We start from the raw sequence: 27,940 nt of genomic DNA, 5'->3' as shown, positions 1-27,940 counted from the left end.
ACGTAAAGTCGAGCGTTTAGGTGCTGAGGCGAGGCAGCTATAAGCAACACACATCACACATGAAGGGTTTAAATGCGCTTTTAATTTATAATAAAAATACAAATACAAACTGCATCAGCAGGGGTCAAAAATACTATACACAATTATACGCTCTTTCAATCACACACACAAAAAAAAAATGAAGGAAAGAAAACTATGCCCTTCCAAAAGCATATAAATTGTACACTAATCAATGAATGCCCACATTACTAAAGAAGCATCGTACTAAAGAAGTTATCGTACCATGTTTAATGAACTGCCTTTTTAACACAGAAGAGTGACACTCTTTAAAATGTGAGAAAAATGCTTAACTTACAAGTAACTGAGGGAATGCATAGGCAAGGGAGGACAATAAAGGTTGCCCTTCAAACACAAACACAAAAATAAATACTCTACATTATGAACTGGCAAAATCCAGGGGACTGCTCATGGGAAGGCTGCCCACATACACCGGTGTTTTACATCACTGCAGAATGAAATACAGTGCAGGATCGTATTTCTGAGCGTAAGCTCCAAGTGTGGGTGTAGCTGGCAGCAAAAGCTGTGAGCACAGTTCAGTTCAGCAATGTGTGATTTGTAGCAATCGCGACTGTTCACAAGCAATACTATTTGCAGATCACAGCGGCACATTCTCTCTTCTTTGTAAGAGTGGAGGAGGCAAATAAAAGAACACAATGGCAAGAAACAATGATGAATCGTTCTATGTGCCAGAGCTCAAAGTAAAATAGCATACCGAATGCCGCTAGCTGCAGCAGTACAAGAAGCCAGGTTGTACCAAAACAATAGCATAGTGGTGATTCACAACGAACCGGGTCACTTGTGCATCGGTTTCATCAAAGATCAGAAGCTAAAAGAAGTTGATGCCGTGGCAGCAGCTGGCTTAGAGTGTGTGGACGAGTTAGTGCACAACAGCACGGGTGGTGAGAATGGCCACATCCGGTGCGCCGTTGCCCAAGGACGGTGGCATTGGGGCGTGAGCAATCTCCAAATGATCTTGCGTATGGTACACGTCACTCGAGCTTGACAGCTGGGCGCCTTCTGCCAGAAACTGCACCTGTGATAGCAAATGGAATATTTGTAAGCAGCCCCAGCAAGAACAACTCTTCTCAACAACATATTTGGGCGTTACCAAATGACCTCACTTTTTAATGAATGAGAAGCCTTGCAGCAACCCGACCGTGGCTATGCACCTAGTCAATAATTCCATTTTTATTTAATTCTGCGCGCATACAAACAGTGCCAAAAAGGGTCCCAATTCACAAAGGAGAAAGATATCATACAACAGCACAAATATTGACTTCCACTTGACACGCTTAGCAACTCGGCATTTTGGTTCCTGTGCATGGTACCTCATGACAATGTAAGTTCACTCCAATAACATGAAAAGCTTCGATGATTTCAAATCTGTTCAGTCAAGACTGGACAGTTTCCTTGAAATGGGGTGCATACTTATCTCATTCATCAATTACTTAATCACTATGTGAAAATGAAAATTTAGGTATTTTCTTAAAGCCCTTCATTGCAGGAAAAATTTTGCTACTGTATGCTGTCACCACTCTAACTTTGCTGTGCCCAGGCTTCTTTCAGACAATGCAGTCGCTTACCTGAGCAGTGAGCTTGTGCCAATGCAATACTGACAATTTGCAAGGAAAAACTTACTCAATATCATGTGAGCTGGGACTTATCTTTCAGGCTGATAAGGCACCACAAAGGCTGAAAGGTGTTGTCTAAAAGCAGAGCTAGAAGCAGATAAGCCCCTGCACCTCAGTTGCACACAGCCCAGTTCTTTTATGGTCCCAGCAGATTCCCCAACTGATAATTTCAGGACAAGTAATGCCTGCACACTGATCTGAAGTGTTTCTTATCAACATGATACCAGGTATGTTCCCATGAGGCCATGCTCTGTCTCCCATCACTTTTCTTCATGGAAACAGTCTAGCAAGCTAAAATATCAGATCAAAACTACTGTTGTGCAAAACCTAGAAAAAAACAAACTATTATTTACCTACATTTAACTGCCTTCAGAAGGCGTTTTATATAGACAATCATTGACATGCTGGCAGGATGAATTACATCAAACCCAATATGGCCTATGCAACATACTGGGTCAAACTTTGATGCACACAGAATGTGGTCTTTGCATATATATATATATGTATGCTTGATCTTTGGTATACAGCAGAGCTGTGTGCACTATAAGGACAGAGAACCACACTGAGATAGCAATGGCTTGCAAAATGAGATCTTGTCTTTATTTCTCAACTCCCACTTTACCGATCTATGCTGAATGCTAATAACAGACTGAGAATTAGCAGGCACACTATGTACACAATAAACAAAACAAATTGCTAGCACAACTTTTGGCCATGAATGCCTGCTACCTAGAAATTATTTTATTAACTTTGCTTACTCATGTTACAATACCTCAAGGACTACACTAAAGGGTTATTACATGTAAGCTTTCGCAGGCTTCCAGGACACATACCGGCTCATGTTCCCGATGCATGCTAAGAAGCATTGATACATTGTGCACTACAGAGTACTGAATGACTGACCAAAAAACGTTATGCTTTAAACTTATATCACACTGCAACTTACAACTGTTGCTGCCCCCTATACATATGAATTGTACCTCATACAGGCACTGCGGTTGCAAAGAATGCAGTTATAGCTGATTATAGTGTTTGAGAGCTGCTTATGCATCATAGTATTTAAAAATTCTTTGGTAGTACTCCTGGGATTCTTGTGTAACAACTGAGCAAAGCTCTTCATCTTAAGAATAAAACAGTCTGAATATTTTAGTCTGGACACAGTCTTTGCTGAGTGAGCACTGATGAGCCTCTGAGGCAAGCATGCCGCCATGTGTGCTGTCACTCTAGCGGAAAGTTTATACAAGCGGGAAATAATCCACAATTTTCATGTTTAAGCCCCCTTTGCTTTACACTAGCTTTGGAAAGAACTGGGATGCTTGGCAACTTCTACAGAAACCTCTAGTGAAAGGGAATCTGTGGGAGCCTTCCTGCGGCATGCAGCGAGAGCAGCTGTATTGAGCAACTGCCCTTCTGCTCTGAGCCAAGAAGCATGCGAGGTCCGAGTGCACAGAACTGGCAAAATAGGTATGAGAATTTGCATTAGCTGTGTGACATTTTATATGACTTCAAAGTGACCAGTGATCAGGCATATGGTGCAGGAAAAAATTAGCATTGTTGAAGATGCACAGTTTCCTGTAGTTTGATTAAATGGCACCTTTCTTTATGACCTGCCACAAATATAAACACAGTGTCCTTTGCCCAAAGGGGAAAGGGGTCTGGGAAGAAAACGACCACCAATTAGTGGCCTGCTCCTTTTCTTCTGAGCCCAGAGCTAACTTCCGTAGGCAGCTAAGTACAGGGACCTCGGTGCCAGCACAAGCCACAATAATGGTGCACCCGTAAAACAGGGCCACATTTTTTAAAACCTCTGCCATTTGCTCATGCACTCGCATCGTTTTCCTGTCCTTCGTGCAGAAAATGAAAGGCACTGAGGTTCTGATGCTTGCCCATTTCTGCACACAAAGACTGTGCCTGTGTGGCATGTAATTATGGAAGAGTTCATTGTGCATGCCTATTTGCTTTAACAAAGTTGTTTGCATTTGTTATATCGGAGGCTCAGTGCCGCAGCCTTAATGTGCACTGTGATGATCACGTCGCATTTGTTCACTAAGTGAGTGTTCGGTAAGAGTGGACTTGACTTCAGCAGCAACCGGCTAGCTCCCCTCCCACTCTTTCTAGCTATGCATTATCCAAGACAAAAATGCACTCTTCCCCAAAAATGAGGCAGCCGTGCACCACCCCCAAGCAAGCCCACTCAGTAAAGTGAGCATTTGGTTGCAGAGCGCTGCTTGGCCTGGGTATGCTCTGAGAAAAGGACCCAGTGGAGCAGTCTGCTCTCCCCACGGCGCCGGCGCCAAGAGGTCAGCACCTTGGGTGAGATGAGGCAGATCTGGCGCAGCTCTTTGACAAACGTGAGCAGGTACACGTCGACGGCAAAGACCAGGATCCACTCTGATGCCGTGCTCGCCACATGGAGGTGGTAGCCCTGCATCAAGGAAAAAGTAGTCTCTCTTTATTTGCCTCACCCACAGCAAGACTTCACTGGAGGGCAAGGAGCGAGAAAGTAGAGGACAGGCAATTATAAATTCCCCACTGCAATGCTGTAGGGGTGCAAATGCTCTGAAAGTCTGAAAGATGGTCACATGCTGACAGGATGTGGTAACCAGAAATGGAAAAAGGAAAAAAGAAAAAGAGAACTCCTAGGCCCCTCACCCTCTCTTGCAGCAAATAAGCAGAGCCACAGCTGCACATTATGTTAACTCCTTTGATACTTTTTTTTGTACACTTAAACTTGGACATAAAAACTTTATTTTTAAAATCAGCATTTTTTCACCCTATGCAGGCCCTTGTCACATTTATTTACATGAGAGGGCCAGCAATTTTGATGCCCAAATTTCAAGTAACGCACCACCAATAGATAGGCAACACTGAGTTTGTTATATCAAGGTCGAAATGTTTTGCCTCCTCCAAATTTTTCAGAAGCTTTCTTCGTAACTGTGCAATAAGTTTCCAGCAATAAATCTTCCAAAAAATAAAAAGCCCTTTCAAGCAGGAGATAGGTAGCTCCCAAATGGCAAGATTACTGCCAGTACAACCAAGGAATCAAAATGCAGTGATCTACAGTTCAAGTTACTCAGCACATATTAAACAGCAGGACCACATGACTGGCAGCTGCCTAGACTGCTAAGAGACATTAATTATATGCACTTAAGTGCTAACACCCATGCGCTACTGATGAGGTTTAGGAATGATGCTTCAATACACTTGCTATGCACACAGTAACTCCCAAGAATGAGAGGTGTTTATGTTAGCTGCAAAAAGGGGAAAAAGAGAGAAAGGCACAAGTAAAAAGTGATCAAATAAAGACAAACCCCATCCTCAGGCCTCCATTTTGTTCTGTCCTTTCCATGGAATCTGTGGATTGACATAGGTGCCGTGATGGCAGCTGAAAAGGCAGAGTCAAGGAAATTTGCGACATAAAGCATGCACATATGAGAGATCTGAAGACAGAAAAGCATTGTCAACTGCACTTGTGCAACCATATTTGCCTCCGCAACTCCACGGCCCAGTTTTTCTGCATCTGTTGGGCAGAATCAAAATTCTGATATGCAGTTGTGCACCTTAAGAAAAGAAGCACACACTATTTGAATGCTAAACAGCAATCAGTGGCCATAGCTTGGCAGCAAATGCTGAGGTAAGGAAGAACGGGCTGGGGTGCATGCTACTGCTTTTTTAATATGAAGAACAGTGTCTAACAATTTGTACTTTGGTTTTTCTGCTGCAGTTCTTGATTTTGTTTAATATGTTATATATTTTACCACTCCCCTCTGTAATGCCACTTGGCCCCAAAGGTATTAATAAATGCAATGAAAAAAAAAAAAACTAGGTAAGCAGGCATCCAGTCTAATGAATGTACTATACACTTCCTCTGCCCCTGATTACTGTATTACTGCTTACTGTATTTATTCTATTCTAACGCGCACCTTTTTTTCTGGAAAAAATATCCACAAAATGACATGCACGATAGAATCAAGTATCAAAATGAAACTACGCCCACAAGACCCTATTGTCATCAACATCACAAAATCGAGGCTTGGTATTTTTTGCGAATTGGTAGCACCTACCTAGCCCACCGTGCTACAGCAGTCACTGATACCAATACGCCTCACAAGCACCTGAAGTGTCGTTTCAGCACCTAGACTCGAGCCAACATGGAAGCATCAGTCGTGGAGACATGCTGAGTTCACTAGGACATCGGGTTTGAAAAAAGAAAAGGTTGATCTTGTGCATGGTGGCAAGTGGCAATCCTGCAGCCTCACATGCATTTCGTGTTCCTGGAACTTATTTGCGTGACTGGTGGAAGCAAGAGGACAGGATTTTTGCCACCAAGTCGACTCTGGAAGGTTTCAGCGGACCAAACGAGGGGCCCCATTTCCACAAATAGAAGAGCAACTTGCCGACTTTGAATAACAACAGCGAGCAGACCACAGGCCTGTAATTATGGAAGCTAGTGCTATGCAGCTGGCGAGGCAGAAAGGCCTAATGCAAACAGAGTTCAAAGCGAGCAGGTGTTTGATTATGAACTGTGCGAAAAGGCGCGAATTTTCGCTTCAGATCTGAACAGACCTGCCAGAAAGGCCATTGAGTTCGTGTCGCCATTTTATTTACCGTGACATTAGAGCGGTTGCAATCAAGGTTGCCTATTCCAAGTGAACACATTTATTTCTTTATCGAAGTATGAAAGTCTTGTGCACATTGCGATCGAAGACATTGCACTTTTTTTTTTTTCTGACCATGAAAAACGGGTGCGCGTTACAATTGAGTAAATACAGTATATCATTGACATCAGCCCTACATGCCTTTGAACATGGATACATGCGGTGTAATTTCATCTCCTCGAGCATAGCCTACTGGTGTTGGTGCTTTTACACTGCATGCGAAGGTGATGACTAGCTTTCTAGGAAACTATCAAGTGAAGGCCATAAAAACAATTGCCAACTCCCACCGGTTCTAGTTTTCTTTTCTGACTGACATCTAGCCATCAGCACCATTAGACTGTTAACCACACTGTTCATAAGGAGGAAGAAACACAGCTGCCTGGTGCTAACAAATGTGTCAAAAACTAGCTTTACATGAGCTGTTATGTCTCAAAGCACAAAAAATGCCATCTAAGTTGCAGACTAATTGTGCCTTTAGAGGTTCACAGGTTAGCCTGGCAGGCATTGATAGTGCTGTCCAGTGAGGTAAAATGTCTCTGCACGAACCTCAATGTGCAACAGTATTTTCTATCCCTTTGGCCACACAACAACAAAGCCAATAAATTAAACAGGGACCAATTAATAAGGCCTTATCCTTAATTCCTCTAGTCAGACCCATAATTTGAAACAACCTCTACCAGACTAATGATGGTACTTGCTGTACAGGACTGAACAAGTAATATTTTCCTGTTCAGACGCTGGCAGCCACACCCAGAAACAGCTTTTTTTTTTTTTTATAAACTGGATTCTGAGGCCTTGTGCTTTTCATTAATATGACTTGTGTCTAGGTTCAGCCACTTACTTACAAGCAAAAGGTGCACATAGATTTGACAGACTGATTTTGCACAGTATAGTCTGAGAAACTGTGGGCACAGACAATTACAACAAACATTCACCAACGCCGTCCTCCTACTCATCATCATCATCAGCCAGATCACATCCACTGCAGCATAAAGACCTGTCCCAATGCACTTTAATTACCCTGTCTTCCCCTATCGACAACCATCCTATTCCAGCACACTTCCACCTGACTTCCAACTGCACCTGGATACATTTGCTTTCCTTTGGAATCCACTCTGTTACCCCAAACGAATACAATATCCTGCTCAGGTTCACTTTTCCCTAGCCAGTTACACTTTGTCTTCACCCACCAGACTGAGACAGCTGGTCACTACTACTAAGAGGCGCAAATTTTGTATGTGTACAACACAATCTCCGAGCCCAGATGGGCAGCAAGGGCAAGGCATGACAGAGGATACTGGAGACGAAGGCCACCGTGGCCACGACGGAGAGGAACAGGCGAATCCATGCCATGAGCCGCGTGTTCACCAGAGGGTGCATGCGGAAGCTCATCAGCGTGTTGACCCAGGTGTAGGCTGTGCTCCCGCCCACGGCCAGCATAGCTCCACAGAGGTGGACATACAGCACCTCCGTCTCCTGCTCAGGAAAAGGCGAGCAACACCCCAAATAATAAGAAAAACAATGTTTCTAATGTAGTGTGATGACAGCGACATTCTGATGACACATTTTGGAAAGTGACACAAGACACTAATGCTGTTCAGCCCCTAGAAAATCCCATAGACAGCTATCACTTTTAAATACAATGAAAATTGATGGCATGTTCTCTGCTGCTGCGAGGTGGTGGGCTCTTTTAGATATGAGCACTCACTGCAGTGGCTCAGTGTTAAAACATTCAGCTGCTGAGCCCGAGGACGCAGAATCAATCCCAGCCACGGCAGCCATGTGTTGATGCATAGATGCAAGATGACCATGTACTGTCACACACAAGAGGTGACAGAAATAAAATAATAGGAGAAAAGCTGCAGTGTCATGACGTATCCAGAAGGGAAGACTGGGGCGCCCAAGGAAGAAGATGATGAGGATACGGATGATGTGTAATAATGATGTGGCGACAGGCACAAACGTAGAAAAAGAGAAAGATGACGTGAGAAGTATAAAAGCGAGTGACATGATGTGGCAGAGGGGGGACAGAAGAGCTGACCAGCTGGGAGGGAGCATCGCAGGTTGTCGCTCCAGGTTAGCCATTCCGTCTGTCCTACGGCACCACACCGCAGGCCCCAAATGTGTTTGCGCCTGTCCTCAGGACCAGAGTCTTCTGCTACCATGCGCAATGCACAGGGTTTCTTCGGACATCAACGCTGACGCTTATTCCTATATAGACACCAACTCCAACACGGACTCACCTCAACCCAACAGCCCTGAGCACTGTCGGCAGAAAACTCTGAACGCTCTTCTTTCTAGTGTTAGCTTTGCGTTAGATTTGAGCGTTGTTTAATTCTGTGTATTTCCTAATATTTCGAGCACTGTTATTAGAGTGGTAATGTTTGCTTGAATTTTCATCATAGGTTTTGTGTAGTAGTGTTTGTTGTTGTCAAATGAGTATTAAATGTGCGTTTGCGTCTTCACTGTGTCTGGTCTCGCATGTCCATTTGATCTGCCTGATCTGTGTTTGCCCAAGCTTGTGACATGCACGCTGTGATGGCAGTGCCCACTAAAGAACCCAAGATCTTCCAAAGTAATCTAAAGCCCTCCACAACAGTCCCTCTTTCTCTCTTCCCTCTTGCACTCCCTGCCTCAACCCTTCCCTTACAGCATGTGGCATGCTTGAGTCATGTACCGACTTTCCTTTCCTCAAAAACCAATTTTTCACAACAGAGAAGTTGCTGCTAGCCAAATGTAAGAACTGTTCCAAGAGCAGTTCAGTCAGACCTTATGAGTGCAACAATGAGTGCAAGCATGAAATTTTGATTTTGATTTTGTTAGTCCTGAGGGCCAACAAGTAAAAAAATGTAGAACATTAATATTCAGGAAACGATCGATGATTCCCCCTAACTTGGGAGGTGCCCAATCTCTTGAAAAGCAGCACTGCAGTCACCTGAAAGTTGGCGACAATGGACACGCCGAGGGAGGAGACCCAACCCAGCCAGAGGCCCGCGGTGTTCATTCGGAGAACCCGCGGTGACTCCTGAGACAGGTGATCTCTGTAGTACTGCTCCACCTCCTTGTAACGCACATACACAGTAGCAGCCACTGCAAGTGCAAAACAAAAAGTATCCAGTTACTAAACACCTCTACAGCCATGAAACAACGAAAGAGGTTAACATGCCCCTGTGTGAAAATAACATGACTGCCTGTGTGCTGCCAAGATTGTCAACATGAGAATAGACCTCTTCAGGTGTATTGTTGCGATATTCAATAAAAATTTCACATGTACAAAAGTAATACGTCAACAGGATATGATGACAAAGAGGAAAAACCAGGCTCAGTAGCTGAACACAGTACTACATAAGGTTACTTTTACTTTGTCTGCTCTGCAATATGATAAATGTGACCAGCGCATAAAAAAGTGATTAAAGAGCCCAGCTCTTATCAGTAAACTCTATGGATCTGACATTGTTGCACTCTAACAGTGGCACAAAGTAAAAACAGCAATCCCATTTGCAGTACAAAGCATTTCCTGAACTTCGCCACCACAAGCATGCTATCCATTGTGGTACTTAAATGAAACATTACCCCCCAACTTCAATCCCCCCTAAGTTTGTCCTCCCTGACATGAGAGAGAGAGAGAGAGAGAGAGAGAGAGAGAGAGAGAGAGAGAGAGAGAGAGAGAGAGAGAGAGAGAGAGAGAGAGAGAGAGAGAGAGAGAGAGAGAGAGAGAGAGAGAGAGAGAGAGAGAGAGAGAGAGAGAGAGAGAGAGAGAGAGAGAGAGAGAGAGAGAGAACCATTATGAGCAAAGGTTGGAGGGAAGACGAAGACCCCAGAGGGTGGAGACCTTTGTCCGGGGCTCCATTTGCCATAGCTATCTGGGTGGCACGAGCACTATTTACAATTCATCTGCTATCCTATAAAAAAAAAATGTCCTCTACAGAATTAGCAAACGGCAAAGCTTTTTGACAGATCGTGCCATTCATCACATGAAAACTGCACTGGAGATCAATGAAGCCCAATTTCTCCTATGTCACTTGCTTAGCTATCAAAATGTGGGCCCTTGTGACACAAGGCTGAATTAGTCACACACATGAATGAGTCTAGCATCACAATTCTTTCTCAGAAAGTCTCCTTTGGAATGCACAAACCTAGAAACATGAGGACCTTTAAGACAGGTTGCAGAATTTTGCTTCTCACAACTTCTCTCTACGTCTTGAAACAGAATGAGCACCACTTCAGCAGTTCCAACCTTGAAGTGTATGCAATCTAACATACTCAATAACACATTCATAATAAAGCAATCAACAAAAGAAAAAAAAGGGCTCAAGTGTAACCAGGAATGTATTTTTTATTTCAACGCAGCTGCTAGCTAGAAAAAAAAAAAACAATGTTGAACTTGACTCACTCAAGAAAGAGCAGATGTTGAGGAGCTGGCTGAATATGCAGCTCTCAGGGGCATATGTGCCTGTGTCGCTGATATATGGAAACTCCACTTCAACATGGCCAAGAAGAATTGAGATCAGGTACCTGAGAGCATAATTCGAAATATGTCAACAAGTGCTTGGGATAAGTGGAATCAGACGTCGTATACAGAGCTACAAGCAATGATCTAACTGCACTCAGTCACCACCAATTGTCAGTCTTTTCAGAGTCATACATCAATGCAAGTATCAAGCACACCAATGTTGCATGAAGTTCTCGTTTCAAGTTACTGCTCACAAGGACAAATGGTCCGAACATGACATTTTCAGGTAGTACATACTAAACAGTTTAACCACTTAAGGCACTTTGTACACAACTGTGCACAGTGCAAACTCTCAGCTTTTTCATGAAGTATGCTCTAGCTAGCACAGATTCCTTTGTTTCAGAATAATTAAGCATCCTTCACCTAACAAACAACACATTTTTTTTATGCCAACTATAGTGAACCCTGTAAAGAGCTCACTAGACAGTTAGCTTAGAGACACATCCTCTGCCATTTTGTTTCCTACAGATTTTGCCACCAATAATGATGTCTATTTTTTCTGGATTTCTTGGATTGTGTACCCCTTCAAAGCAAAAAATGATTCTATGATCCCTACGGTGCTAATTTCATAAATCGTAGTGTTTTAGCATTAGAGTTCCCATCTATTTTCACAGTTTGTAACACGTTTTACATGCGAGTGTAAAAAATTAATCACTGGCATTTCCACTGAGAAACTAACAAACCGGTTTCCTCTAGGCCTGGATATGCTACTTAAGCCAAAAGATTATGTTTTCAACCGAAATGATAAATGGCGTCTGAAAGGGGTAAGTTTGCAGACGTGACGGAGAACGAGTGAAGATGCATGCATATTTGAAGATGCATTATTGGTAGTGCCATTGGAACCATACTAGCATTGTGTACAAAGTGACAGTTGTCATGAGAAACTAGTTGGTATATTAAAGATAACCTTAAAGGGCCTATGAAACAAGTTCAGAAAGTGGTTATTAAATGCATGCACTGTGTTAAATAAATGAAACCGCAGAGCAAAACCACAGCAGAGGAGCTAAAATGCACAGCTGGCCGGTGATGGCAGCACATCTCCCTTTACACTCTCTCTCTTCTATTGCGTATACCCCATGTCAAATTTCTTGCAGTACTACGGAAGCTAGAGACCTCCCGAGAAAATCAGGAGAGTGCATTAAACATGTTTCTCTGCACCTTATCTTCTGCTTGTCAAGTTTTAGAATAGTGCATGCACACTTATATACGTCGCATACAAGCGTCATACACGATGTCACACATGCAAATTGAGACGCAACGATAACTTCAGCCTAGTGGCACCATCTAGTTTTTAAAATGCAAACCATTTTTGTCAGCAAACCATTGCTTCTCTTAGGGCTTAGGAGTGACAGAATCGTTACTCGATATGAAAAATGAAGCAAATTTATTGTTCATGGATTTTGCTGTAGATGAGATGAAACAAAACGAAAGCACAATGCCTCATTTACGCCCAGTGAACATACTGAACAACCAAATAACATCGAATTCACTCAGAAGCAAGGGGTCCTGTTTTGAAGCACGTCGCCATGTTAAAAAAGCTGTTTTAACATATGCAACAGTCCTACATGCTAAACTCGGGAAATGGCATATGTAATGCGAGTGTACATCATGGCCCGATTTCAAACAGCATTTGGTGCATGCGCACTAAAAGCATGTCATCCCATATGCTCACATGCCCGTTTTATAGTGGCACTACATTGTGCAGCGTCAGACCACTGACTCTACACTCATCGCAGCCTTGGTAGTGCAGCAGGGAACTACTGAGATGGGAGTACAGCTGCTGCAACGAGCGAGAGTCAAAAAAAAGTAAGCAACCGAGCCGAGTTGGCTGGGTGACACTTTTGTCAGCGGAGTACTGTACCGGTCTGTAACTTTTATTTTGGTCTCGCTCAGTCCGGTGTGTGAGTTGAGAGGGAAAATGCAGAGGGCGTCACTTATCGCCAATATCTATGGTGCTACTGGACCGAAAATTTTTGCGGGAGGATGATAGGCATGTCAAATATCAATCATTATTTCGGCTTTTTACTGGCGGCGGACACTGTCTCACTGCCTCTTTAAATGCAACGACTATTTTGAAGATATTATTGACATAAATATGGCCACTATTGTACCTTGCCGGGACTAGCGACTTGCAAGGAACCCAAAGTGGAATCATTCGAGTCAGATAAAGTGACCACAGAAACATAAACGACATGAACAATGCAAATTTCCAGGCTGCATCCAAAGCAGTATCAGGCAGTACTGATGACAGCAACTTCCAAAGGTTCAGCTCTAACTCTGCCAAGTGCTCATTCCTATCCTATAGACAGTTGCAACTACTGGCATTTTTAAAGTGAGATATACAGGAGGTTCACATGCTTTGAGCAGCATCAAATAAAGGCACGAGGTGTAAAAGTCCCACAAAATTGCCCTGGCCGCCTGCTGCCTGGCAGTTAACCGACATCACCATGTTCGGCTATATATGATGCATGTACGGTTCAGCCAACTGACACCACCTTGTTCAGCTATGCATAATGTATGTATGATTATACTTTCTCACTTAACTAGTCAGTTTTGCATCACGAGCAGTCAGGCACCTTAATGACACTGTTCTTCAAAATAACTCTAGCTTTTCACCAGGACAAAAAATTTTATCTTTCAGGCTGCATGTCCCAAGCAAAACTGCATACCAAATACATAGTCCTGGCTAAAATTTCCACTTTCACATCAAACGAATCTCAGAAGTCAATGAACACTGCTTCCATGAAAACTACTCTACTAGCACATAGCGAGTTCTAGCAGAATGGAAGCCTTCGGAGTGAATCATATTAGGATTTCTAAACATAACTAAAAGTTGTCCACTAGTAGACATCCTTGATGAAAGGGTTAGGATACAACAGACCTACTAAGAATTACGAAATTATGAACCTTTTAGATCCTATTTGAGGTGTGTTGTAATGTGAGCTCAAAATTTTCTTTGCATTCCTCCGTAAGTAAGGTGATATCTATTAATAGCAGATCAGACAGAATGCTGGCATTGCAGCAGTGTTTGCAATAGGCACCCTAAAGAAGGCTTTGATTTTTTTCTTTAATTTGAGCTTCCTGCGTGTTAAGATTAAAATGTTGCAAAATGAGAGCAGCAAATGCCAGACTAACAAAGCAACATCACGTTTATTTTTTGTCCTGCTATGACATGGGAATGCAAAGAACGATTGCTAATGCATATGGGTACAACTAGAGAAAAAACTAAGCCCTAGGATATTAGAACTTTGCTTAAATGAGAGCACTGCCAACAACACAGTAAATTCGTACGTAGAAGTAACCCATGGCAGAGGAAAGCTATCATGAAAGGATTTGCTTTACATGGAACTACCCTATGGCAGCTGCCAGCAGAGACTACTGACCATGTTATAATAAAATGAGTCTTCTGAGTGCTGTTATCATACAGGAAAATTACTCAGAGTAAAAGACACTAGACCACAAAAACCTGTATCAATACTTTCACTATACCAGTTGGCCATTACTTTGCACTTATACACCTAATGGTTTATGTGTGCCTTCTAACCTAAAAACAACTGTTTCTCATAGAAGGGACCATGAATTAAAAATTTCCTGACCCCATGATGAAGCATTATTGGTGACTATGCACAGCACTGTCATTGACTGTTTTGATGAGAAAAGGATTCACAATAAGTCTCCCTGTAACCAGTGCATTCAATATGCCACCAGTGGTAATAAAAACTAAGGCAATCTCAGCTTTGATTGAAGGCTCTGCAACCTTGTCACCTAGCTAAATATTTTCATCTTGCAGCACTGCATGCAGCAAAGGGTTGACCACATGACATCCTCGGACATCATCTCAGGTATTGTTTACTGTGGCACTGCACATACTATAACACAAGTTTAATATTTGCCAGATTTAAATTTTTGCAACCCTAGACACAGCTGTGTGAGACACGGCGTGTGGAATATAAGAAATAAATTTTTGAACTATACTTGTTCCTTCAAAGTATCCATTATCACTACAAAGAAAAAAAAAATTAACACCTGTGAGTGCTCAATAGGTGCATGCAGCTCCAATATGAAAGCGCACATACCATCCCCATTCAACAGATTACTGCTCCATAAGCATGAGTAATAAGTGAATTTTTTTCTTTGACAGTTTCCTTATGGACGGAAAATACCCACTGGACATTTTAAGCTTCAGAGTAGAAGTAAAAACAGCATTTGTTGTGTGCAAGCTGACTGTTCCCTTTCATATTGGGCCTAACTGTACAAAACCGTTTCCAAAGTGCAGCTATTTCTTCACAGTAAACAGCACATGAACATTACAAGAATTGTATTTACATGCACTATTATGCATATGTGCATTTTGTTGTTTTGCTGTTACAGTACTGCTCCAGGAATAGCAACATTTGAAAGCATGAAGCCCGAATTAAACTGGAAAATTTTGAGATAAGCAACATAACACACCATGACAGTCAGTTCTGAACTAGTGCATTATGGTACATGGTGCATTATCATTGACAACCAGTTATAGTCTATTGCATCTTAAATAGCATAATTTCACTAATCCTAGGAGCCAGTCACTGTAATGAGGCAGCATTCTGGGCCTGGTTTATTGTGCCAACACTTGTTTTCTAACCGGTGGTTGAATACGGCTTATCCCAGTATCTCTACAAGATATTAATGCAAAGTAGAGAGCTCTTAAGTAGGTTGAATCATTGCAAGAAATAACTGAACTCCTGACAACCTTGACAAAGCATACGGCACCTTTGGTTGTGATTATCAGTCCCATGACTTATAATAACTGGAATTTTGCCTTATTCCTCAAGAAGCCATAGCTGTAAGAAAACATTTCACGTAAATTTGGTTTACGTGCCTCTGTGACACCTCAGATTCACATCTATGAAAAAAAAATAAAGAAGGGCATGAGTATTGCTGGCTGAAGAGGTTACCAGCTGATAGTACTGCTGCCACTTAAGTTTGTAAATGCCCTGGAGCAACCAAAAACACCCAAGCCCACTGGACTGGGGAATGAAAATGAGCGTTTTGAAACATGTGTTACCACGAGTGGGAGCTAATTTGGGCAGTTTCGTTAGGTTTTGCAATAGGCACTCAATACCTAGAAATAGGGGGAAAAAAAACCTATATTTCACAAAATTCTATTGCACCATTTCCACAGTGCTGCACTACATGCAAAACTGAAAACCTGTTAACATCATAAATAGCTGGAAAGAAAAGAAAATAGGGATGTGATTAGAAAGAAGAATTCTCTTGCATGCAGCGGCAGCAATACATTCATCCTATCATTTTTGTGCAGCCTCCAAACGTGAGATATCGCAGCCATTCAATACATCTAGGTTGAGTCAGTATGGCTGCTCGACTCAGAAAGTTACTGAAGTTTTTAAGGTTTATATAAACAGATAAATCCGCCATTCCAAGCTCTTGAACACATGTTTAGCACTGATTACCTAATTTTTAATACTGATCATTGCACATCCCGCCATTTACTATGCTGCATCAAGGTTTCAATAACCTTTCAGAACAGCATGGGAACAATATTTTTAGCAAAAATTAGCCCCTGTATATTTTTTTGTTGGAGCAGTTACAAGCAAATCGAGCAGCTTTCTGATTACTGCTCCAGTACAAGAGCCCAATCATGACATTTCAGAGCAGATGTCACAGCCCAAAGATGAAATGCACTGGCACACCAATGAGTTGTCCCATGAGGAATCAAAACATACAATTAAAAAAAAAAAAAAACGAGCAAGAACAAGTTTGTTTACTACAGCAGGACAATAATAGTCAACAAAACAATCAACAGTACCTATCAGTCTTTTTTTTTTTTTTGCATGGCATAGAGGAATAAGGAACACTCACGTAACTATGAAGGTGCCAGGCAGCAGAACGAAGACCGACAGAGGAAGCAGTTCCACTCGGGTCAAAGGCATTTTAGTGCTGGGTGCATCGGGGGTAAAAAAAATAAACAAAAGGCGGAGAGTGTTACTGAAACTTCGCTCACCTCCCCGCAAGCTCTGCTCACAACACTAATCACATCACGGGAGCTTCGAGCAGCCTTCCACGGAAGCGGCGCGACAGCAGGGCTTATCCTGTTTCCTACGCGCCCACAGCGGCGAGAATTGTATGTATATTTGGCACGGACAATGGTATCTAGCGATTGACGAAAGCCTTGCTGAGTTTGCGATGCTGTAGCCACAGCGACTTTTGTCTGTTGCACGATGGACAAAAGACGGGTGTTTCACAGCTGTTTGTAGCCAATCAGTGGCAGGAGTTGAGTCAAGAAAATTCGAATACTGTGAATGACACGAGGTGGCTTGCACGCCGCAGATGAAGTGCAAGACTGGAACACGAAACCGTCCCCGCTATGCCCCCTCTCATGCAAAACAAAGAGTTCGCCCCCGTGCACTCTCACATTGCGGCATTTTATTGCACAGCAAAGATTCGCCAGCACAACCTTAAGTAAGCAGCATGAACACTCAATCGTTGGGAGCCTGCGAACAAGCATTAACTCCATCGATGACTCACGGGTCACACGGAACTGATGGTTTCTGATCCTCTTCACACGCGCTATCAATACGATTCCCCGCTTATTAAAAGCAGCTGATAGAATAAGTAAAACAACTCTCACACCAAACGCGTTGTAAACAAGACGTGACGTAAGGCCACGAGACACCAAGAAAGTTCCTTGTTTCATTCACCAAACGGCCGTTTACATCAAAGAACCACAGGAGTCGCTAGGACTTACCGGCGCAGCTGATGCGTGAATTGAAGAGAATAGCATTGATAACACACGTAAAGTCCCTATGGTAAAAGTGGCACCGTGCGACAGGCAACGGCTCGCACTATCGAATCTAACTATAGTGAAAAGAGAGCACCCAAGTCACTAAGGGTGCAGGCATCCGTCGGCGCTTCGTTGACGCCTGGCACCCACTGAAGGAGGCTGGAATGACCACCACTCCGTTAGAACAATGCGTCTTCTTATCAGGGCACTTGCTGACAGTTGAGCATTACGCAAGCACCCATGAATATCATAAACGCGAAGCGGAGTCAATCGCAATCAGGGCAGATCCTAGAACCAACAGAGGAACGGTACGGGGGGAGGGCTGCAATGTGCGAGCGAAAAGCGTCGCCGCGCGTCGGGCCAGTCGGGCTTTCGTCTAAATGGGGTGCATGTGATCAATCAAAATATCAAGCACAATTATACACAGTCTGCAAAAATAAATCACGCAATTGCTTAAACAATTATAAGTTCCAAACTTGTTTGATTATTATAATGTAGCGACACACACAAAGCTGATGATGATAATAGTCTGAATGGCGGGAACCTAAAAAGAAGCGCCGTGGCTGGCGGTGACCTCAGGTGTTTTACAGATTGCGGCGGCACCTGTGGTCAGTAATATACACTGCTTTCAAGGTGCAGACGTTGAAGACTTGCAGACTTCCAGCGAGGTTGATAATAAATGCACCACCGCCTGGCAACAAAATAAGTAAAGCCGATGCATTAACAACAATGCATAATTATAACAGTCCAACAGATTAATTTAGAGATAAAGGAACCAATACAAGAAATGCTTTTTCGGAAGATGACGGTGACATATGGCGACACTTTTTATTGCCTGCTACCAGGCATATGGTGCTTACAAGCATAGCCAAAACTAGGTGCGCGAGAATATTCATAACTTCGGATACAGTTGAGTTTCCCCTTAATGATTGCGATGAGAGGAATCACCTTGTTGATGATGAAATCAGGGTTTCTTGATGACTTGGCGGTTCTAACTCGCAAACATGCACATTACTCCAGGGAAGGAGAAGGTTAACTTTATGGTTTATGGGGGTTTAACGTCCCAAAGCGACTCAGGTTATGAGGGACGCCGTAGTGAAGGGCTCCGGAAATTTCGCCCACCTGGGGTTCTTTTGCGTGCACTAACGTCGCACAGCACACGGGCCTCTAGAATTTCGCCTCCATCGAAATTCGACCGCCGAGGCCGGGATCCAACCCGCGCCTTTCGGGTCAGCAGCCGAGCGCCATAACCACTGAGCCACCGCGGCGGCCTAGAAGGTTAACTATTTTTTTACAACATAAATAAGACAAGAAGAAACGAGCAAGGAGAAAACTATTTACAACATTACTAAACCGTTGATCAAACGAATTCAGCCCGGTTTAACCCAGAGCGCTTACTTTTAACCCCTCGTCTCTGCCCTTAGCGGGGACAGCAACAAATAAGGTAAGAAACGACCCTCCTCACAAATAAATGGTTAGGGAAAGGAAAATAAGGTTTCCGCCAACTAATCACGGATTGGGGAAAGAATATCGACTAAACAATAGTCGGGGAAAGGAAAACCAAAACTCTCAAAAATTCCCTCGACCAGCCAAACATTTGGGAAAGGAGAGGTTGCAACCAAACACACAAACAGCACAAACACCATACCATTTCCCACCGCACAGAAGTTACCACATTCCTAACCTTGACATCTGTATTCTCTTTCGCACACTTGCATGAGAGACAAACATATGCCTAAAGAACGATCACTCAAGACGTTCGGTTCTCTACAGAAAGAAAAAAAAACAGTCGTCAAAATGTTCCTCCACACATAGCATTCCTCAGGAACACGAGCCCGAATGGCGCCAGGGAAATTTCAGCGAACTTTACAGGAATCGAATATGTTTGATATTCAATTCGTATTCGTATTCGAGAAATTGATATTCGAGAACTTTCGAATATTTGAAAATTCCCCAATATTCTCCGACTTTCATAAATTCGACTATGGCAAATCCACAATATCTGAGAGAAATTATCCGACGATCGAGTTTAAAGTTCCAGGAAATGGAGTTCTTCGCTCCAAAGCAACTCCGGCTATGAGGGACGTCGTAGTGGAGGGCTTCGGTAATTTCGCCAACCTGGGGACCTTTCACGTGCACTGACGTCGTACAGCACACAGGCGCCTTTTGCGTTTCACCTCCATCGAAACGCGGCCGCTGCGGTCGGGTTCGAACCCAGGTACTCCGGCTCAGTAGAAGAGCGCCTTAACCATTGAGCCACCGCGGCGAGTATTTAGTTTTGGTCAACTAGACATTCGGGAAAGCCTACTTGCATTCAAATCCTACTTGCGTTTCGCATGAGTTTCCCAAAGGGGTGAGCCTAGTTGTAGTTTCGGTTTCTGAGCTTTGCCACGCCCGCTTTGCCGATTCGGCGGCAGCTGTCGGCCCGCTCATTTATCGATAGTAGTGTCCCTAGAAATATTTCGAGGGACCCCTAGGGACAGGTATTTCTAGGGACCCTATCGATAGTCCAATCCCAGCTATATAATTGGTTTTTTTGGGGAAAGGAAATGGCGCAGTATCTGTCTCATATATCGTTGGACACCTGAACCGCGCCGTAAGGGAAGGGATAAAGGAGGGAGTGAAAGAAGAAAGGAAGAAGAGGTGCCGTAGTGGAGGGCTCCGGAATAATTTCGACCACCTGGAGATCTTTGCTCCGTGCCGCTTTCGGTCGGCGATTGGGGGCGTCGATTGCCATTTCCTTTAGAGCGGTAGGCGAAAGTCGCTCCCGTGCACTATTCCATGCTTAATTTGACCTTGGTTTAACCTTGAGAAGCACAACATAGCAACAGATTGAGTTTGACAGATTGACCTTGGCCGATTTGGACCAAATTTGATGTCCAACCATAATTTGATGCCCAACCATAAGTTTTCCCACATGGCCTTCGTCTTGAGGGAAAGCCAGCGGGGCTGCAGCGGACTCTCCCACGGGCTGCCGATGAGTCAGTAAAGGCGACGTGGGGTCAACTCTCGACATTGCCATCCTCCGCTGAAAGCAGCCAGCGCAGCTCTGCCAGGGCACCCTCATCTGCAGGACGAAGATAGCTGCCAATGCCAGCCGTAACTCACCTTCCCGAGAGGACCCGGGTGTCAGATGGGTGGTGGTGGCGAAAACATTTATTGGATATATAGGGGACAGGAGGTATGCTTGGGTCAGTCCGTAAGGGATCGGTCCTTACAGGCACTATAGTCATCATGCGCCTGACAGCGGAATCCGTCTTCAAAAATGTTGACGGCGAGCGGTTTCCCCAGCCCGCGTGGCCTTGCGCGTAGCCTGGTCCTTGCTCTGATGAGGAACACGTGCGTCCACCTGCAAACCATGGGAACGCCATTCGCGGACCTTCCGGAATCTGCGCGACGTAGATGGCATCCTCCTCTCAAGCTCAACACGTGACGGGGGTGTGTCCCTAAGGTGAGAGTGTGTGATAAGTGAAAATTGGTTTTTAATAATAATAATAACAATGGGTTTTGGGGGAAAAGAAATGGCGCAGTACCTGTCTCATATATCGGCGGACACCTGAACCGCGCCGTGAGGGAAGGGATAAAGGAGGGAGTGAAAGAAGAAAGAGGTGCCGTCCACCGGAATAATTTCGATCTTTAACGTGCACTTAAATCGCACAGCACACGGGCGACTTAGCGTTTTGTCTCCATAAAAACGTAGCCGCCGCGGTCGGGTTTAAACCCTGGTATGCCACTGAAACTTTCAGGACACGCCTTCTTCGGCAGGCCCGGAAAGTAGTAGTAGTAGTAAGTGGTTTTATTAAAATAATAATAGAAGGAAGGAAAAGGCTTTTGCTAGCCCCGACATCTGCCATCAATACTGAAGCACCTGAGCTTGGGCAGCGGAATTAAAGGATAGCAGGCAGAATGGAGAAATGAAATGAACTAAGTGACGGGACAGGAAGAGAGGTTAGGGGGAGAGGTAATATACACAGACTATTTACACAATAAGAAATGTCTACAGGTTGTGAGCGTGATTAGTTTCATCGTGCAGCAGCCCGGAAAATTGGAAAATTGGTTTTTCAGGAAAGGAAATGGCGCAGTAATTGTCTCGCATCTCGCTGTACACCCGAATCACGCCGTAAGAGAAGGGATGAAGGTGGGAGTGAAAGAAGGAAGAGGAATAGAAGGAATAGAGATAGAGGTGCCGTAGTGGAGGGCTGCGAAAAAATTCTGAGGGCACTTAAGTCTGCTTACGTGCAGGAATGCGAAGACGTGTATTTTGAGAAAAGGAAACGTTTTTGACGAAAGAAAAGGGTGCAGTAGCTCTCAGATCTCGACATCTCGGTGGACACCTCAACCCCGCGAGAGCATGTGTTTTGAGGAAAGGAAACGTTTTTAAAGCGAAAGCTTTACTGGCCGCAGGTTGAGCAGTTTCGCGTGATTCCTGGAGAGCCGTGCTGCGCACGCGCGAGAAGCAGTGACGGCACACGACGCATTTCTCTCTCTCGCTCCCTGTATATAGTCACAAATGCGCATGCGACACTAGTAGCACCGAGCATAGAGGAGGCGATGCACCGAGCCACAGGTGTTCTGCCGCTGCGCAGTGCCGCGACTTTCCTCAAAATCCAACTTTCAATTTTCAGTTTTCGCTTTCTTCTTTCCCCCCTCTTTTATCCCTTCCTTTACGGCGCGGTTAGGGTGTTCACCGAGATATGTCAGACGGTTACTGTGCTTTTCGCGCTCGCCGCGCCATCTGGCACGACGTCGCACCGCGCGGCTCGCCGCCGCCGCCGTTTGGTATGACGTCACACCGCGTTCCTCGTCGTTGCGGTCGCCTCCGCTCGCTTCGCCAGCTGCGTCGCGTGCCTGATAACATGTCGGAGGACTGAAAAGAAGAGCTCGCGTGCGCCACAACCACAGTTGTGTCGTCTTTAATGCGACAACATAGCTAGACAACCAGGCTAACCTGGACTTGCAATCAAGATTAGCCAAGGCTGACCATGCTATGCCTTAGCGTTCGCTACGTATATCCTGGCATAGCCGAGCTAAGCCACTAAGCCCCAGCGTTCACTGGGTGACCAACCACTCGCGATCAACCATTAATTTAACCGCCACCTTCCAGCGTAGCCTCGTTGACTATCCAGTGTGCGGAACGCATTCAGCGTTAGAGGCCAAGCCGCGTCTACTTACCTGATACACTGCAGCTTTCGCTCTCTAACTAGAATCACCAGTAGTTGAACCGCAGCTAATTTTTTGACGAAAGGAAAGGACGCTGTAATAATAATAATAATAATAATAATAATAATAATAATAATAATAATAATAATAATAATAATAATAATAATAATAATATAATAATAATAATAATAACTGGTTTTTGAGGATAGGAAATGGCGCAGTATCTGCCTCATATATCGTTGGACACCTGAGCCGCGCCGTAAGGGCAGGGATAAAGGAAGGAGTGAAAGAAGAAAGGAAGAAGAGGTGCCGCAGTGGTAGGCTCCGGAATTATTTCGACCACCTGGGGATCTTTAACGTGCACTGACATCGCACAGCACACGGGCGCCTTGGCGTTTTTCCTCCATGAAAACGCAGCCGCCGCGGTCGGGTAAAGGCTCAGATCTCGACATCGTTTACATTTTGAAAATTGGAAAATTGTTTTGTTTTTTTGCAGGGGAAAGAAATGGCACAGCATCTGTCTCAAATATCGGCGGACACCTGAACCGCGCCGTAAGGGAAGGGATAATGGAGGGAGTGAAAGAAGAAAGGAAGAGAGAGGTGCCGCAGTAGAGGGCTCCGGAATAATTTCGACCACCTGGGGATCTTTAACGTGCACTGACATTGCATAGAACACCGGCGCCTTTAGCGTTTCGCCTCCATCGAAACGCGGCCGCCGCAGTCGGGTTCGAACACGGGTACTCCGGCTCAATAGACAAGCGCCTTAACCACTGAGCCACCGCGGCGGGTAGCAGGCACGGCCTCCATCTAGGGAATTCAGGGAAGGAAAACCATATAAAACTCGGCACCCAGTACGGCTGAGAAACTCCCTCTCATCGCGACTCTTTTCCTGAGACACACTCTCAGTTGCCCTCAGTTGCACATAATGTAAATACTTGTATAAAGATTTCAGTGTCTGCTTCGCAGCGCTGTCGCCGGAGCTTCGGGCGGCCCAGCTCACCAACCAATACACTCGTCTCACAAAGACAGGGTCGGGTCGCCGCCTTCTAGCCCGACTTCACATCCAGCACACCCAATTCACAGAGGAGAGATGCCGCCTTCCCGTACACTGGAGACGCGCCCTCCACGTGCGGCCTCTCCCCACCAACATGTCCAAAGAGGACCATAATGGCAGGCGCCAGGCGCGGGCGGAAGCCTTGGACCGCCATTTTGGGAATAAACCAGGAGTCTTCTACGTGGACGCCTCCGGCCCGGACCCCAAGGGATGGTACACGGCCGCGGTCGTCTACGAGGGCAAAACAGTAGACGCCCTTACTTTCAAGGCCCAGTCAGCAATTCACGCAGAAGAGGTCGCCATCGCCCTGGCAGCCTCCGACTCCTCCTCCAAATACATAATCACCGACTCGCGAGGGGCTTGTCGAAACGTCGAGCAAGGGTGGGCTACTCCCCTGGCTTATCGCATCTATCAAAATTGTAGCCGAGACTCCGATCCTGCGCACCGATCTATTATTTGGGCTCCAGGTCACCAAGGCCTCCACGGAAACGAAGCAGCCGACGCCGCCGCCCGCGCTCTCTCTCTCCGGGCGTTTCCCTCGGGACCCGACGATGACCAGGACTCCGATTTCAATCCGGTTTACACTTTTAAGGAAATATGCGATTACTACAAATCCACCCACCAAACTCTTCCCACTCCTTGCAAAGGGCTGGGGAAGGCCAACGAGCGGGTACTCCTGCGCCTGCTCACTAACACGATGCTGTGCCCGGCAACTCTAAAGCATTTCAATCCTCAATTCGACGGGCGGTGCTCACACTGTGGGGAAGTGTCGGACACCTACCACATGGTGTGGGCCTGCCAGCAGAACCCATCCCTACCCCCTATCCCAAACTCCACCCGAGAGGACTGGGAGGCGACCCTGTCCGGCTGCTGCACCCTCCAGGCCCAAAGGGCCTTAACGCAGCGTGCCCGGGCTGCGGCAACCGCCAATGGGGTGCCTGACTAGGCATCCCCACCTAGTGGTTGTAAGGGCGTGACCCTTCAGGTCACGGACCCCAACACCTCTCTCTATAATTAATAAATGTTTTTACCACCACCACCACCATCCTCCTCGTCCCCTCTCCGGCCGGACCATGCTAGTTGAGTGGCGAAAACCCCTATAAACTGTAAACCATTACTCGATGAGGCTCCTAATGTTCTCGCATTAAAAAACACCACAACTTTCGCTGTACGAAAAGCTTTAAATGTTTTACGGCAGTGACGGTGGGGCGCGAGTTGGGAGAAAAACGCACAAATGGCGAGAGAGCGTAGGGCTCGAACGAGTTTAAAATGTACTCCGGGCATAACAACAGTCGCCTGCGTAAACTGCACACTCAGTAGTCGTCGCTTGCATGTCCTAAGCGAATGCCCCAAGAAACGGGCAAATAGAGCGTTGTAAAACATAAACGTCTGATGGAGTGTCAGTAATATAAGATTCTCCAGCCTGGTATCAGATGCGTTCCTACCCAGTATGACTTGGCCTGATCACGGTTGACAATGGATTGTGACTTGGAAGCTCTATGTGCATCAGGGCCCCGGACTGATGACAGAGATGGCGTCGCACAATCCTAACGATGCACAACATGTTTCTGTCCTGTGGTCATAGCCTTTCTTGTGAAGAACCCTTTCGTAAGCTTCTCCAAACTTCAGGGGAGCAGTGGCTGCACTGACCACAGAATAAAACAAAAAATAAATATTTTGTAGATATCGACAAGCACGAACCCAGTCTTGTACAGCACCGCTGAACTGTATGTCTGCATTCACCATTGGCACGTTGCATGGTACGCAGACGTGCTTTCGTCCACAGTGCAGTGACTGAATAACAAACGTTCGCGTTTGCAATTCATTTATTTGGAAACAGTTGCTCTGTCGCGTTCATATACATATCACAGCGTGAAGTTGAGCACTTATTCAAGCGCGTGTAGGCTTTGTCGACACAGAAGCTCGAAAGCAGCGGCAAAACAGTGATGACGTAGCAGCGCTTTTCATAGAAAGCAACGAAAACACCGCCCCTTCTACAGGGCGAACAGCTTCGCAAAGGCACGGACGTTACGTTCTTCATCACGGAAATGTCTGCCGCGTCATGCACATATATGCGTCCGCGAACATGTGCTGAACCCTGAGTGAGATGCAAGCGCTGGAATTTAAAAAAAAACTTGAAGAGAAAGAAAAAGAAATCACTTATAGATCTGAGTTAATTCTCAACAAAGGCTCAGCGACGGTCGCGAGTTTTTCTCGTTACTTTTAACGGACCTGAAAGAGACCTCCTATCTGTCTTCTTGCGAATTTAGCCGGCGCTTAAAAATCGTTGACATGCTACTCTGCGTGAGGAAGGGAATTCTTGTTGGTATAAGGTAACGCCTGTTGTCTCTAACTACGTTCGTGGCTAGTTAGGGGCAGTACACAAGCAATTACCTCTAGCCGCTTTATAAATTCACCACGTAGAACCTGTCTTTTATTCAGTTCTCAATGTCACTAAAAGGTCGCAGTCAAGAATATACCATTTCTCCTTAACAACAACATTTTTCCTGTAATCTGCATATGATCTGCAATTAGGGACCACGGAATTAAAGCATCTGCCATTTCTTTCTGACCTATAATAAAGGACGGTAACATCTATGTACACGGCTGGCAGCCTTACAATCGACGCCCAAATTGAGACTGTAAGCACAGCAAATTTGAAGCTATGTTAAATTTTTTACGCGGTACTGTAAAAAGTAAAATTATATTGTAAGAATGTAAGCAATCTACTGGCGTTACTTCTGTTCGGCTACCTGTTGCCCGGACACTTGAGTCCGTAAAAACAGAAACAGATGAGAAGAGACAGCTCGGAAAGTAAAGGGCACACATTTTAGCCGCTGCGCTTATCTCGTAGACATGCTACCCTTCGTAGGAGACTCAGACTGGGGCGGAAGAAGATGTAAAAAGAGTGCGGAAGAGATGGACAGAAGTGAAGAACAAGTTAAAAAAAAAGATATAGATTGTGGTCCTGGAATTTGGGTGTGGACCTTTCCAACGGCGATAAAAAGACATTGATGCTCTTTAAAAGCCAATGTCTTAGATATGGGCAAACTGGTCATCAATCAATAATGTCACTGCCCTTGTACCTTCATCTGAACAGCGTATCTCCATTGTGAGCATACGCCGCGGTTGCTGTTTTCTTGGACATCCAAGCTGCCTTAGACTAGAATTAGTCTAGAATTAGTGCAAGCGACTTCGTAATACCTCGCACCAAAAGGGTGGCTAATGCCCCGGTAAAACAATCGAGGTTGGCAAGCCTTTGGCTATCAGCCGGCGTCTTTGGAGGAATGCGTCCTGATTGTACGCGATGGGATATTACAATTCTCTTGGCTGCAAGATCAGTTATCGTAGCAACGACACTGGAATATTGAGCAATCATAAAATAAACGTAGTTTCTTTGAGAGATAAGAAAGACAAAGCCTATCCCAAGGTCACGAAGTTGCTTGCCATACTTTCGATTGAGACCATTAAGTTGTGAACTTTTCGAGCAGTATCGCGCTTTAAGGAAATAAGGCCTCCCATCAATGCTGACCCGCACTTCGTTCCGTTCCCTCTGTTAATCAACGCGAGGATATGTTTAGCACCTTACAATTGAGCAAGCTGTCGCTAGGAAGAAGCGATTCCCAGCACTACTTTGTAGAATCGGTTAGCGCCTGCCTGCCAAGCTACTTTGATATCAAACGCCGCATATGAAGGGAACCGCAACAGCCTCTCATAACCATTGTCGCATCCCATTACAAAGCGTTTCAAGAGGACGGCCGGAATTGGAAGAGAACGAGTCACAGTAGCTACACCATGGCTGAACTGGAAACAGCTTGTCTGAGTTTCTCTGCACAGGGCTCGTGCTCAAATCCAAGCAATGATAACGTCTGCACCAGTCTACAGTCGTGCAAGCACCAGTTGCGAAACAGTCGTTAATTTACGCATGACGCACGATTTCAGGCGTTTACAACCGCTGTGGCAACCTTTAGCTGTGCAACAATTCTACGTACGTGTCCATATTTCGCAATAGATATATGCTAATGACGCAGACCAAAAAGTCCCCAGGACGCGTTATCGGGAACCGAAGCTGATAGCTCT

At 45.0% G+C, this 27,940-nt stretch overlaps 2 protein-coding genes across 2 annotated transcripts in view; both read right to left on the bottom strand.

Moving 5' to 3' along the window:
• LOC144129284 (eukaryotic translation initiation factor 4 gamma 2-like) overlaps positions 1–27,940 on the bottom strand; it is a 176,328-nt gene that overhangs the window by 15,979 nt on the left and 132,409 nt on the right. The window lies entirely within an intron of this gene.
• On the bottom strand, positions 61–18,003 carry LOC144129291 (DNA damage-regulated autophagy modulator protein 2-like). Its single transcript, XM_077663316.1, has 8 exons — positions 17,611–18,003; positions 16,725–16,802; positions 10,743–10,864; positions 9,285–9,439; positions 7,648–7,825; positions 5,003–5,076; positions 4,000–4,116; positions 61–1,093 (listed from the first exon to the last, which is right to left on the bottom strand). The coding sequence occupies exons 2-8, from the start codon at positions 16,793–16,795 to the stop codon at positions 938–940; spliced, it is 873 nt and encodes a 290-aa protein (XP_077519442.1). The 5' UTR covers positions 16,796–16,802; positions 17,611–18,003; the 3' UTR covers positions 61–937.

Source organism: Amblyomma americanum, chromosome 4 (assembly GCF_052857255.1).
Source record: "Amblyomma americanum isolate KBUSLIRL-KWMA chromosome 4, ASM5285725v1, whole genome shotgun sequence".
In the NCBI taxonomy this organism is placed as follows: Eukaryota; Metazoa; Arthropoda; class Arachnida; order Ixodida; family Ixodidae; genus Amblyomma; species Amblyomma americanum.
This window is presented reverse-complemented; position numbering and strand designations above follow the sequence as displayed.